This window comes from Pararge aegeria, chromosome 10 (genome assembly GCF_905163445.1).
Source record: "Pararge aegeria chromosome 10, ilParAegt1.1, whole genome shotgun sequence".
Classification (NCBI taxonomy): Eukaryota; Metazoa; Arthropoda; class Insecta; order Lepidoptera; family Nymphalidae; genus Pararge; species Pararge aegeria.
In genome coordinates this window covers 2,224,582-2,239,302 of record NC_053189.1, presented here as the reverse complement: position 1 = coordinate 2,239,302, position 14,721 = coordinate 2,224,582, and the positions used below count along the sequence as shown (strand labels likewise).

The window sequence follows — 14,721 nt, the reverse complement described above, 5'->3', positions numbered from 1 at the left end:
TCATTAATCCCGATATAAGTAGGAAACTCATTCAGATTTATGTACATTTTAATTGTTCTTCACACAAGATTTTCAGCGGTGGATTTCAATGGACCGCCGATGGATGCGAAAAATTCTTCCATCCCTCTCGAAACTATTAACAACCCTCGCCGTGCCGTCTTCCCTCTCTTTCGGTTAGACACTCTGGCACAGGACAGCTCCCTTATGTAAGTCAGTGCTTTCCAAGCAGTCCTCCCGGGAAGTCGTGTGAGGCGCGCAACGGTTTCTCACTCCGAAAAATGCCGAACTGTGATACCGACGAACGCGATACGGCCTACATTTTTCGTGAATTTAGCAAACTTGTATGAAAAAGAACGATGGTCTAAATGGTAGTGATTTAAAGTGTTACAGTTGTGTTCAATAAATATTAGGTGTTGAAGCATTTTTTTTTTTTCTAAAAGTTGCTTGGCGGTTTTAAGAGGATTTATCTGCGTAAACATGATATATTTTTTCAGTTAATTTTAGACTCCTCAAGTGCATTATGTCGGACCTAATCCCTGCACACGCTCGCCCTAAACTTCCGAAACGATTTATGTGCAATGGATGTCTAACAAAATAAAAATAGCTAAACGACTTCCAGAAGGAGCTTATAATATATGACGTGCCATTAATTTTAACAGGCGAGAGTGTCACTTCGTTATTTGTCAACGAGTTGATTAAGAACTTAAATGAATATTGACAGTTTTAGTGAAGACAGGTAGGGTTATTATAAGGGATACGTTGTGACACGATGGTTTCGGCTAGTGTAGACGGCCCATAATTCATCCGTGTTTCTTAATTTAATTGATGTAAGCGCTCACTAATTAGGAGTTAATAAAATAATTAGTACAGATAAAATATGAAGTGATAATGAAAAGAAGAGAGAAGAGAGTGTAAAAAATAGAAATAAAGTTAAAGTGTTTATTATAAATATAACTGTAACATATATAGAAGATGGCCGGGGATCTGAAAAGGATTAAGTGGCATTCATACGTCCTGAATGCGATCCTGCTATTTATCTCGATGATTTATGGTGAGTTGATAATAATACCCTTTCCGAATGCTTTCAGACCTTAGATCTCTATATCAATTTAGATTATTGAATTGACGTTTGAGTAATTATTTTACATTAGATTCAGAAATTGACATCAGAAGTAGAGATGTATTTTACAGATAGTACAATTAAGCATTACATGAACTTTTAAATAAATTTTATATTATTAACATTTTGTAAAACAAACCGAAGCGTTTGGGTTTCTGAAACGTAAAAATGTACAACACACGACGTCTCGGTATTATTATTGCTATTTACTTGTCACATTGGCACTTGTTACTAAGTATCTGGTTAGAGTAACTGATTTGCAAGATTTACTTCCTCATTTGTCCCCAATTTAAGTGTTCAAACTATTATATAAGAAACAGTGAGTGACTTATTTGAGTGTATTTGATAAACAATGAGTTACCTCATTTATTACAATATTAGCTATTACTTGCGTTCTTCGTCAGAGTTGCGTTCTGTCTCTTTCGAGTTTTTTCACAAATATCGTGGGAAACGTTTGTATCCCGGAATAACAAGTAGCCTATGTTACTCTCTGTCTTTTCAACTAACTCTATGCCAAAAATCAAGTTGATTGCCAAATAAGTTAGGATGTGAAGGTAACAAAAAAACCCAAATTCGTATTTATAAAATTAGGATATGATTTTTAACATGAGGTGTTTGCAAAACTTATATAACAGGATATAGATTGGATATTATAACAATACATACTTTACTGAAATGATAAATTTACGCTTAAACTAGTAAATTAGTAATAAAAGCTTTTTCCGGACTTTTAGTCGACTTATACCTTCTTCTAAAACTTAAAACTTTTAGAGAATTTGATTTGAATAGGCATACTTAAAGTTTAGGGGTTTGTTTAAACAGGGTAAGAAAGTTTATAAGAAATGGTGACATTTTTCAAGTTACTTTTATTTATGAATCTTTGTATTTAATAATAATATAATTAATAATAATTTTTTTTTTTTTTTATTCACAAGAATGTAGGTACATACAGTTTTTAAAATGTAAAGTAGTTATTATAATATTTATACAAACAAATGCGTGCCTCACAAATTATATTGGTGTGTATGTAATACATGTATGTAATGGGTTGAGTTATAAAATACGAAACACGTGTTCCTCAGTTTTCAATAATAACTACCTAGTAGGGTTACGTAGGGGATCAATTAATTTTTAACTTGAAGGTATCTAGAAAATAGAGATAGAGAGGTTATAGTAGACCAGTGGATAGAACTTGGACTTCAATTTCTTGGGGTCGAGTACGAATCCCAGCACCTCTAACTTTTCTAAGTTATGTGCGTTTTAATTATACTTCAACGGTGAAGGAAAACATCGTGGGGTTATACTTCAACGGTGAAGGAAAACATCCTGCACACCTGAGAAATCTCCATAATGTTCTCAAAGGCGTGTGGAGTCTACCAATCCGCAATGGGCCAGCGTAGTGGACTACGGCCTTAAAACCCCTTCTCATTGTGGGAGACCCGTGCCCCGTAGTGGGCCGTTAATGGATTTATATGACGATGCTGATGATTCAGATATTTAGTATTTGGTGTTAACCTGTGGCTTGCTTTCTGGAAACGGTCTTATGCATCGCGGAAAAATTCAAAATCCCACAATATATCAGAAATTCTACTTATGTAAAGAGGCTGGCACCCGATTCTTGAATTATATGTTAATGATATTTATTGATGATGCCTAAGATGTAATGTAATAACATTTAAAAATGTATGCCTTTATCACAAAGCATAAGGCCTTACAGCTTTTTTGATTGAAGTCTATATAACAGAATTCAGTATTAACAAAAATTGTATTCTATATTTTGTATTTTTTACCATAAGTGACGAAAGTAAACAACTCGAAATCATTTTTTGGCGACCTCCCTGGCGCAGCGGTGTGTTTGTAAGTGGGACGTCCCGGGTTCTATACCCGGCAGGGTAAATTTGGGCGTTTATAACTCCTGAATTTGCTCGGTTCTGGTCTGGTGGGAGGCTTCATCTGTGGCTAGTTACCACCCTATTAACGAAGACGTGCTGTTAAGCGATTCCAGTAACCAATTATGTTAAATCCAGACCTGATTTAATGTAATTACCATACCCCTAACTTAGCCTGTCACCATCTTAGACGGCATCGTGACTTACCAGCTGGTGAGATTGTATTCAAGGGCTATCTTGTAATGGAAAAAAACATCTCAGTTTAGCAACTATTATTACACCACCCACAAACTATTATGAAGTTGGTTTAGTTTTTTTATCCTATTGCGATCAAGTTCCGCCATTCTTATATCTTCCGCCAAGCAGCATTGTTGTGTCCCAGTGCTTTCGAAGTTATGAGCGTTTCAAACAATTAAATATCACTTACATACCTATTGGTCCCAAAAGCGCGTGAATCCGCCTTTGGACTACGTGGTGGAAAAGCTTTATTGCTACCTCCGACACTTGGGCTGAACGGAGAATATGTGGGACTCTAAAGGGGGTATAACCATACTAAAAACCACCACGGCATGCCCCTCTTATTGGCTTTGTTAGACGCCCGGGAACCCGTTGTATACCTCCAGGTCACGGCTTGAAGCCTTCTAAATTCGAGAGCAAATCCGTACCCTGTAGTAATGTGATGGTAATGACGACGTAAGAAGCGCAGTATCTTTGATTTCGGTTAAAAGAGCGATTATTTTGGCGCTAGAAAACTAATACTGGTGCTTATCTATGCTGCGTTATTTTTAAGAAACTATAACGAGTTTTTAAGTCAATATAACTACAAAATACCATCTAGTTTCGAACTGAAACAGGTTTATCCTTCAGAGTGGTAAACTTTTCCTTTAGATCCAGTAAAGCCTTTTAAAAAACTCAAGAGCTCGTAAAAAGGTAAGACGCTAAAAGTGTACTATGAGAAACGAAAACTTGACACAACTAGTGCAGTCTGTGGAATGGAAAATATATTTTTTTTTTTAGATTATTGTCATTGTGTGTCATCACTATCTTTGGTTAATTATAAATCTATTTCTAAATAGAAGGAATTTATTAATTTTCGTAAAGAGAACGATGGGGCTGTCATTCTAATTGTTAAGAATAGTCTTTAATCTAATATATAAAGAATAAAAAAAAAAACACTTTTATATTCATTTTATTTGAATCTCTCAATTTTATATATGGGCCCACAAACTGAAATAAAATGTTTTTTTTTTTAATTCACCAGTCATCTTAGAAGACACTGCAAAATGGGTTTGATTATGTTTGTACAACAAGACAAAAGGAGAATGTCAAGTTTGTTGGGAAGCTTTAGTCGAGGCTACTGTTGTCTCAAAATGTGGTGGCAAATGAATTCTGACCTGCCGTCACCACACGGCCCTTATTACTACTGTATAAATAACATAGTAGTGGAAAAAAACACAATTCATTTATTTCAAGTAGGCCTTGTATAAACACTTTTAAAACTTCAAGTATGTCTGTTTGTAGTGACTCTTCCACCGTTTCGAAACGCAGATACTACCGAGAAGAAGCAGGCAAGAAACTCAGCAGTTGCTCTTTTCCAACATTTTATAATTATTTAACATTCTTTTTGTTGATTTTTGTTTAACAAACGTTCTGTCGAAAGCTCGAGCTAAACAATTGCTGTAATTTTACTCCAACGTTCAAGCATTTTGTAACTAAATCAACTGGGTCCCTATCAAAGATCTCTCCGTAAGGTTTCATAATTACTTCAATAATACTGGCACATGATCATCCAGCGGCTAAGACCCCAACCTTGTTGTCCCATAATAACTCAAGACTTTAAAAGCGTAAGTAGCAACGAGTTCGCAAGACCTGAATTCCCCTAAATTCCTCTAGATAACCACTAGATCCCATTATCAACGTAATGTCTCCATCTCCTCATCATTCAATACACGGACTCGGACATAGCTCGGGCTAGAAACAAGTCGATTGTGAGTATTGCCATATTCTACTTCTTTAAAAGTTCAAATTGTCAGTAGTACGTATTTAATCTCTCAAACGTTTGCCTCCACAATACCTTTACACATCATCCGCACTACAATTCATATAGACACAATACTAGCACACCGGCTTCGGAGTGCTGAGCGTCCGATCGCATCGCCCCTTACAGTAGTCGCAGGGCGAGACGGGCCTAACGCATATATATGAAAAATAAAAGTTTTAAAAGTATTTATTTTATAATGCCATTTGTTAGCACGTCTCTAAACTGAATTATTGAGCCAGTTTTAATCGGATTTGGTTACGTAATAAAATGATGAGGTCCGATTTTCTCTCAATATAACGTTCTTAAAAAATATTGTTTATTCAGCGAGTAGGGTAGATTTTTTACAATTTCCATAGGTACTCTAAAATGAGTCCTCGATTTTGTCTAATAAGATGCCCACATCAACCTTAGCCGAGTTTTCTCCCTTATCGTTATTTTACTATCGCATCTCAAATTGTCATTTAGAAGCATTTAAAAAAAACCTGGTTAGAGCATTTATTCATACCCAAGCATTTTTATCTTTTATGTAATCCTTAATACTATGATATGAATTGTCTTTAAGCTTATGTTTTGCAAACTTTGATTTTTTTTAAGAGACATCTCAAAGATGTCAGCCGTTAGTTTATTGTAATAATATATACAATTTTCTTTCAACGAATTACTAATTTTACATAGCATATTATATTGCACGACAAGTTTATATATGCTTCTAATGCTCCAATATTTGAAAAGTTTATCGATTAATAATAAACAAACAAAGAAATGTATTTCTTTTCTCTTTGTTTTTTGGTTTTTTATCATTGGTAGATATACTCAGATATCGATGTAGATGTAAAAATAGTTATGTCTCACTATTATACACTCGTATACATTCTTACATATTCATACACTATTGTACGTATTGTACGTATGCAATAATTATGCAAACCCTAATAGCACTGACCTCGGGTAGAAACACAACACTAAAATAATTGGGTCATTATTCTTGATTATACAAACTCTCAGTGTGACACGTTGAAGAATCAAGTGCCTAATTAAAATTTATCAAAATGAAAAGAAAAATAATAAGAAAATACATTGTGACAGAACCCAAGAAATTCTGTGGCCCGTACTCAGGTATTCAGGTTGGGAACCGCACTTTCTCATTAGGGCATTCGCTCTGTGAAGCATTCAAAACGTTAATATGAACACACTTCATGTCTTCATCGCGTTCCCCTTTTAGACTTTTGGATATAAAAATCCTTCCTTATTTTGAAGTCCTCTTTTTTACCTTACTGCATATAAACGGATTAACGTGATTTTTACTACCTTTAACTATAAGCTTTAATCCGTTCAGTTGTTCTAGTTTGATTGAATTGTTTGTTAAAACATCCATTTGTACTTTTACATTTATAATATTAGTTAATATTAATGTGCCTCATACGAAGGCTCAGAGTTACTCAGCGATCCATGGAGAGAGTTATGCTAGGACTATCTCTACGTGATAAAATCAGAAAGGAGGAGATCCGTAGAAGAACCAGAATTACCGACATAGATCGGCGGGTCGCGAAGCTGAAGTGGCAATGAGCAGGGCACATAGCTCGGAGAACTGATGGACATTGGGGTCTTAAGGTGCTGGAATGGCGATCCCGCACCGGTAAACGCGGCGTATCAGACGAGTCGCTCGGAGCCGCTGGAGGCAAGCGGCCCAGGACCGTAGATTGTGGAACACCCTACAAAAGACCTATGTCCAGCAGTGGACGTAAATTGGTTAAATTGATGATGATGATGAGTTCGGCTATGGGAACTCTATATTAAACCAACGAAACCCCGAATATTGGCTCATACACTTAGTTTTGACATCTTGTAATTCTAGGATCCGATAATTAAGTTAGTTGGACATAACAAGCTTTTCCTTCCAAAAATAGTGATAGCTTTAGAGGTATATTTTTATGAGCAACTAATAAAAACTTTTTAAATTGCCGGGACGAGAACATACCAAATAAAACCCAAGATGGGCAACAGCGTCCTTTGTAATTGTTATAGGCACTGAGTTTACAAAAGTATCATATTAAATCAATGATTATAGGCTCTTGATGGATAAAGAAAGTTTAAAAAATGATACCTGCTTACTTGGAAATATTTTATGCTCAGCATTAGACTCCTTTAGGGTCACTCAGCGAGCGATAGAGAGAGATATGCTAGGAGAATATCTACGTGATCAAATCAGTAGTGCAGAACCAGAGTTCCGACACAGCTCAAAGAGGCGTAAAGCTAAAGTGGCAGTGGGCGGAATGGCGACCTCGTGTCGGTAAACGCAGCGTTGGTAGATCCCTACAAGGCGGATGACATAAAGCGGTCGCAGGGAGCCGCTGGACCCAAGCGGTACAAGAACGTAGTATTTGGAACTCCCTACAAAAGACCTATGTCCAGCAGTAGACGCACATTACATGACATAGTTACAATAATGAGAATATCATTTTTGTTATAAGGTATTTGCTTTATCCACTTAGTTTACGTGATACAAAGTTCAATTTCATTGTAGTGTTTGACATTGCGCGTATTTGTTTATAATTGTACTAAAAAGCTACAGCGCCAAATTTGATGGAGTTTTCCGCAAATTAGCGAGTGCTTATATTAAAGCCCCATAGTACTTTTACTTTACTATTAAAGCTACAATAAAGAAGCCAACAAAAAGTTTTCCATTACGGGAAAAGAACCTAACAAACAGTTTGAAATTATCGCTTGATTCCCTGAAGTATGATTTATTTAAAATACATTTATGGTAAAAAATACAGTTTACCTGGAATTTAAATGCGAAGAGCTTTTCCGAAGTAAAACCAACCGAACATTTATTTAAGTTAACTGCTACTTGAACGAATAAATTAATACACTTTTATGGTGACCTTAAATAAGTACAGAAAATAGAAAACAAGTAAAATAAAATGCATAAAATTTGATCTGGTAACAAAAATAAGCCCTCTTGTAGGATCAGAATTCGTGAAAAATAACTCACATGTGCTATGCAAATTAAGAAATAATTGTTTCATTTTCTTTGTAAAAAGTAGGTTCTTAAAATGATATTCTTTATTTCATGTTTTAATACACGGGATAGATATTGCTTACTGTTATTTTTTATTTGAATTTGAAAGCTAACTAGCTGTTAGATATCTAAAAATGTAAACTGATATTATGAACAAAATTCTGGGCAACAGCTCGTACTACAGAAGAAAATAGAAGTCGACAAATAATTGGCACTAAGCGTCGACATATATTACATTTACTGTGTAAAGGTGAGTTCAAGTAATAATTAACTGTGACTGAAAAAAACTTAAAATATAGTATAGTAGTAGAAGCTATTAGATTTCACGCGGTACTTGCCAATATGCGACCAACCTTACATTTTCCCGAGAGGAGAATCGCTCGGTGAGGACAAATAAGAAACACGTGCTTTATTTATTTCATTTCTGTATTTTTATTAAAGAACAAAAATTTTGCGATCGTTTTCGCGGAAAAACTTCACTTTATTACAAAGTTCCTTTTTTCAGCTTTAAAAAATAATTACCGTTCACGAAGACAGCTTGCGCAAAAGTGGAAGTTTTACGCGAGTTGAATGTTGTCTCTGAATTGAAAAATGTGACAATTCTGATTTTGAACGAATAATACCGTACAACGCTCGCTAAGTATCCATCTCATAAGAAGGCTTGAAGTCACTTCGCGGACGATGGAGAGGGCTATTGTTGAAGTTTCTCTACGTAATCAAATCAGAAGTAGATCCTTAAAGGACCTGACTTACCGACATTGCTCAACGAGCCTCGAAGCTGGAGTGGGTAATGCGAGGCACATAGCTTTGAGGACTGATGCACGCTGATAGGATGCTGGAATACGTACGTACATGAACGTAGATTTGTTAGACTTCCGACTGGGAGGAAAGACGACATCGATGCAAGTGGCATTCGATTTTGAATTTGGAATTCACCACCAGAGACATACTCATATGTCCAGCAATGCACGTTCATTTCTTGACTTAAAGAATAATAGCGTGCAATCGTACCGTTGCGTGCCCCACCGTTGTATCGCGGGACTTTTTGTCCCTCGTCGGGTACGAAGTGCTTTGCATCTTCGTTTCTGATTCGCACCGCATGGATCTGAAATGCCCTTCCAGCTTCATTTTCCCCAGTACCTACAGTATTAGTACCTTCAAATCAAGAGTGAATAGGCATCTTCTAGGCAAGCGCGCTCCACCTTAAGCTTCATCATAACTTACCATCAGGTGTGATTGCATATAAACATAATATATATATATATATATATATATATATATATATATATTATGTTTATACTACATATTATGTTTAAACATAATATATATATATATATATATATATATATATATATATATATTATGTTTATACCAGCGCCATCTGTGGGGCTGATATGTGAATCTAAACCATCTAGGGTGCCACCCAAACGCATACAAAAAATTCATTCAAATCGGTCCAGCCGTTTAGGAGGAGTTCAGTGACATACACACGCACACAAGAAATATATATATAAAGATATATAAAGGCTGCCTGTAGATGTCGAGGAAGTATAGTTCGTATAACTCTTTCCAAGAATAAAATCAAACATAGAACGTAATAAATTCAATCATGTTCATAGGATGAAACTATGATTAAAATTATTACAACACGCGTGGGTTTGTTTGTGAAAATAAAAAACATTAAGTTACAAAAATAACAACGTACAAAATTACCCACAAAATTAAACCGAAATATGCATATAAAATTTCACTCCAGCTAAATAGGATGAGCAAAGGAAAAAATAAGCACAGTTTTACTGTCTGTGTTCCGTACTGAAAACATTATCTTAACGGACCTTCTCAAATTTCGTTACATTTGAACGGCTCCAACGCGTTTCCGAGTATTATTTTGTTTCCTCTATAACCAATTACTGAAGTTTTAAATGGAAATGGACATTTTTAGAATTATTTTCAGTATGAAAGTTAAAATGACTATGAATTCGGCTTGGTTGGAAATGCGGTGGAGTATTTCCAGTATAATTTGACACGCTTCCGCGGGCGATGGTAACTACTTTATTTTATAGAAAAATAAACTGTAGTGCCGTGAGGTTTTATCGGTGAATTTCCTATGTTTAAGTAAACATTGACTAACGCCATTTTATCAACGGGATTCAATATTATTTATTTTAAACAAGGTCCAAAACAAGACAAGCACAAAATCTTATAAAGTACTCTATATACCCGAAGGTAATTGTTAAAGTTTCGGTACTTTTACTAACAGGTTCATAAAGCTATTTTTTCGGATATCTAGCATCACAGGGCCAAAATTGGAGTCTCATGTTTCATATGTCTCATGTTAATAAGAGTCATAATGTATTTTACCACGTGTGAATGAAAACCGATATATCAAATGATTTAGAGGTACATTATTTGCTGTCTCTGAGACTTATCTGTGGAATCGAAACGCCAATAGTTTTTGAGTAAAGCATTGCCATAGTCCCTGGCAGAGCCCCATTCCGAGGCTCGCCAACAAGCTTGCGTTACGCTGTTAAAATCATTAGGGTTAATCAGCTACACACAATCCGAAAAAAAAAAGAAAGAAAAATAAAAATTGCCTTAGTTTTTACTGAAAAAACTCACTGATCAGATACAACTCATGAAAAATTAAAATCCTGCCACTTTAGCTACTATGCGCGTGCCGGTCTTTTATCTTCAATAGGGTTGTCATAATAAATGTAAACACTTAGAATGTTATGAATTAGTTTGTATGGAAAAATAAAAATGCTTCTTTTTTTGAATATTTTCACCGGGTGATTTCTTATGTAATACACTTATGCATCCTTAGTATTTCTTAATTCGGTTACACGTTTTATTTGTGTATATAGTATGTATATTGCATGACAGTAGGTACCAACTGTCATGCAAGCATAGCATTTTCTTCGTACGCCTTTGGTTGCCTGGAAGAGATCTCTATGTAGCAACAGCACGTCTAGTATATTTGCAATTCGTTGTTTACTCCATGTTGTATAAAATTAAAGCGTACTCATTTATTGCATTATATACTCATTTGTTTATTCAATGATTTGAATTATTCAATGTAACATGCTACATTGAGTTAGTTGCGGTATTTAAGGTGTTAGTTCTGTAAAATAGCATGTGGGGCACCCATATGGTTGCTCGCTTTGACTACTCTAAATAAAATCTTATTGCGTAGTCCGCAAAGGATTGTAGCGGTGCAAATTATCCGGGACTACCATGGAAAATAAACTGAATTAAAGTGGGGATTTGTTAGTGAACTTTTTATTGTTAACGAAAACATGGAGTAACGTCATTCCATTAACATCATTGAATATTATTTATCATCATCGTCATCATTGCAACCAATGGACATCCACTTCTGGACATAGGTGTTTATTAGGGAGTTCCACAATTCAAGGTCCTGGGCCTCCAGCGGCTCCCAGCGACTCGCCTTATGTCATATGTCCACCTCATTGGGGACCGACCTACACTGCGTTTACCGGTGCGGGGTCGCCATTCCAGCACCTTAAGACTCCAACGTATGGACGTGCCCTGCCCATTGCCACTTCAGCTTCACGACCTACGGATCTCCTCATTTCTGACTTGCCGCCGCTTGTTGCTTGTTGCCGGCTAAGTAACTCTAAGCCTTCTTATGAGGTCCATAGTTAGCAACAACGTCTCAGATCCGTAAGTCATCACTGGCAACACGCACTATTGGAAGACTTTAGTTTTCAGGCACTGAGGGATTATATACACATATTTATTTAATACTAGCGTAACCAGCCCGATTCGCCGGGCTAGATTTTGGTTAAACAATAAACTTACATCATTAAATTTTTAATTTAAGTCTCCAATGTAATATTAAATCATTTATTTCTCACCGTATTCATTCTCTTCTATTCTCTTCTCGAGCGGGTGAAGATCATTATCTACACCCATGTACACCCAACAATAGAATATCATCATAATAAATAAAAGCTGTATTTGACATTTCAAAAATAGGAGTGCTCCGATCGTCACCAAACTTTACAGGATTATTCGCCAGGTCAATCCGGAGATTCCGTGAAAGTTTCATTGAAATCGGTCCTGCCGTTTCGGAACCTATCTGGAACATACCCATACACTTTCTCTTTTATATATATAGAAGATATACACGGTCATCTAAAAAGACAAACACAGAACCTTCTGGATGCACGGGCTCAAGGAGAGGCGGAAGAAGTAATAAGAATTAGGATGAAAAGCCTGGTGCAAGACATAGGTGCTTTCAAGTTTAGCAAGAATTTCCATTAGAGCGCGAGACGGAATGTGACATGAATTTCTCAAGCTCATAGGACACGGTAAAGGATGCTAGTAAAATTATCTGCCTAGGAGCATCAGAGGCACGTATAGGTATCTACTCTAGATTAGGGCTTTTCGCTGTCAAGGGTGTTACTGCCAAGACTGAGATGGATGAGATCTGCATCCCTACGTGGTTGATATAACGCGGACGCGTACGAAGCTCTTTGCATCATCGTTTCTGACTCTCACCGCAAGGATCTGGAATGCCCTTCAGCTTCCATTTTCCCCAGTACTACGATATGAGTACTTTTAAATCAGGAGTGAATAGGTATCTTTTAGGCAAGCGCGCTCCACCTAGGAACTAGGCTGCATCATCGTCGTCATTCCTCTTTCTGCGTGTATGTAATTCTGAAGCATCTCCGGCTACGGTCAGTTACGGAAAATGGGTAGTAAAGCCCATTAAAATAGAATGCATGTTTCTGTACTGGGGTGCACTATATTGTGATGTCTCACTAGGTGTATATACATTCTCAGCTCAGCTAGGTTTAAGTGGGTATTCTATGCTATTGGCCAGTGAGTCCCACATATCCTACACGTAACACGTACGAAGCGCTTTTCATCTACGTTTCCAATACGAACCGCTAGGGTTTGGAACGCTCTTCCGGTATCAGTGTTTCCTGCCATACAACTTGAATGCCTTTAAGGCAAGAGTGAATGGATTCTCTAGGCAAGCGCGCCCCGACTTAGACCGCATCATTCCTTTCCATGATATGTCAAGCGCAAGCATATCTAAAATAAAAATAAAAACTGCCGGGAACAATCTACAATACCTTTAGAAAGTGCAAAAGCATTTCGCAGCTATAAAAAAAAGTTATACAAATCTTGTTAGAGCAGAGCGGGGAGAAATCTTTAATCTGAAGAAAAATGCGTTTATTAGATTTTCTTGAGTTATTCCTAAAGCCTTTGAGTAAACAGGAAGGTATTTTCAGATTGATTTACCTCAAGTGTCTTTTTTTTTAATCTATAGACTAGTGCTTGACTGCAACCACATACGAAAATAAGTGATCATGCTGCCCAAGGAATCTGGATCAAGCTTGCTTAGAAGATGCCTACAGTAGTGTATCAGTATATTATAAGTATTTATGTATATTATTAATAAAAATATTCATCAGTTATCTTAGTACACATAGCACAAGCTACGCTTACTTTGGGGTTAGATGGCGCTATATTGTCGTAATATAGCGCCATTTATAAATTGGCGCTGTGTTTATTGTCGCAATAAATGTATTTATTTATTATTTATTTATATAGTCTTGACCCAAGAAGCGTCAGAGTTTCTGACTCACACCATTTTCATCATCTGTATATTATAAGCATTTATGGATATCATTCATAAAATATTTATCAGTCATCGTAGTAACCATAACACAACCTACTTTGGGGCTAGATGGCGATGTGTGTATGTCGTAGTATATTTATTATTATTATAATTCATACTAATATTATAAATGAGAAAGAGCATATATGTTTGTTTGTCCGTCATAACCAAGAAACCAATCGTCTGGATTTATTGCATGAAGTAAGTTGGAAAGATGGAGAATAACAAAGGGTACTTTTGATCCTGGAAAATATCATTCACTGGGTTGGTTTACAGGAGCATACGTATTTTTACACAAAATATAGTCCTTTTACTACCTAATTACATAATAAATATACACAAATATATGACATAACACAGTTATTTGCTGAGCAATGATTTAATATTATAATAGATTTATTAACTTGACGATCTTTAATAGTAACTAATTATTCTGACATCTGATATATATTTCAACTAACTAATTAGAATCCTGAAACCGTATTTTTGTTCTAATTATAAGGATCAAACTGTTTCTTATTGTTACGCCCTGACAGACCCTCATGACTATGTAAAGACATGACTTCGACAACACAACACAATGCAAGTAAATAAATAAATAGATCACCGCGGAAGACACAGGCGCAGCTAGTAATCGTTATAATTTAATGCAACATTAAATTTAAGTCATCCATTATCTTACATCACTAGTGCTGTAAACGTTAATGGGGTACACTATTTACGTCACTTTAATGGCACAAGACGATCGTGGCTCTTAGACACAAATTGTACAATACAGCATGAATAATCGTCTATCTAAGATTAGAATCAGAAGCTATTCTGGTGCAGTGGCAGCAGCTGTAGGTTTACCATTGGCAGGTAACGAGTTATATTCCCGGTAGAGTCAATTTTTCATTTAATCGGACTATTCTGCAATATTTAGTTAAAATGAATGTTGGGTTTAACTCAACACAAGCGGATGGCGAATGAAAACATAAAATTGAGAATTTAAAGTTT

General features: G+C 36.0%; 1 protein-coding gene across 1 annotated transcript in view; it reads left to right on the top strand.

Annotated features, from left to right (window-relative positions):
* Positions 1 to 232: 232 nt before the first annotated feature.
* Positions 233 to 14,721, top strand: part of LOC120626853 — a 140,015-nt gene continuing 125,526 nt past the window's right edge. Inside the window, exon 1 of the mRNA XM_039894628.1 lies at positions 233 to 1,051. Within this exon, the coding sequence (XP_039750562.1) occupies positions 973 to 1,051 (79 nt within the window). The 5' untranslated portion in view covers positions 233 to 972. The remainder of the gene's footprint in view (positions 1,052 to 14,721) is intronic.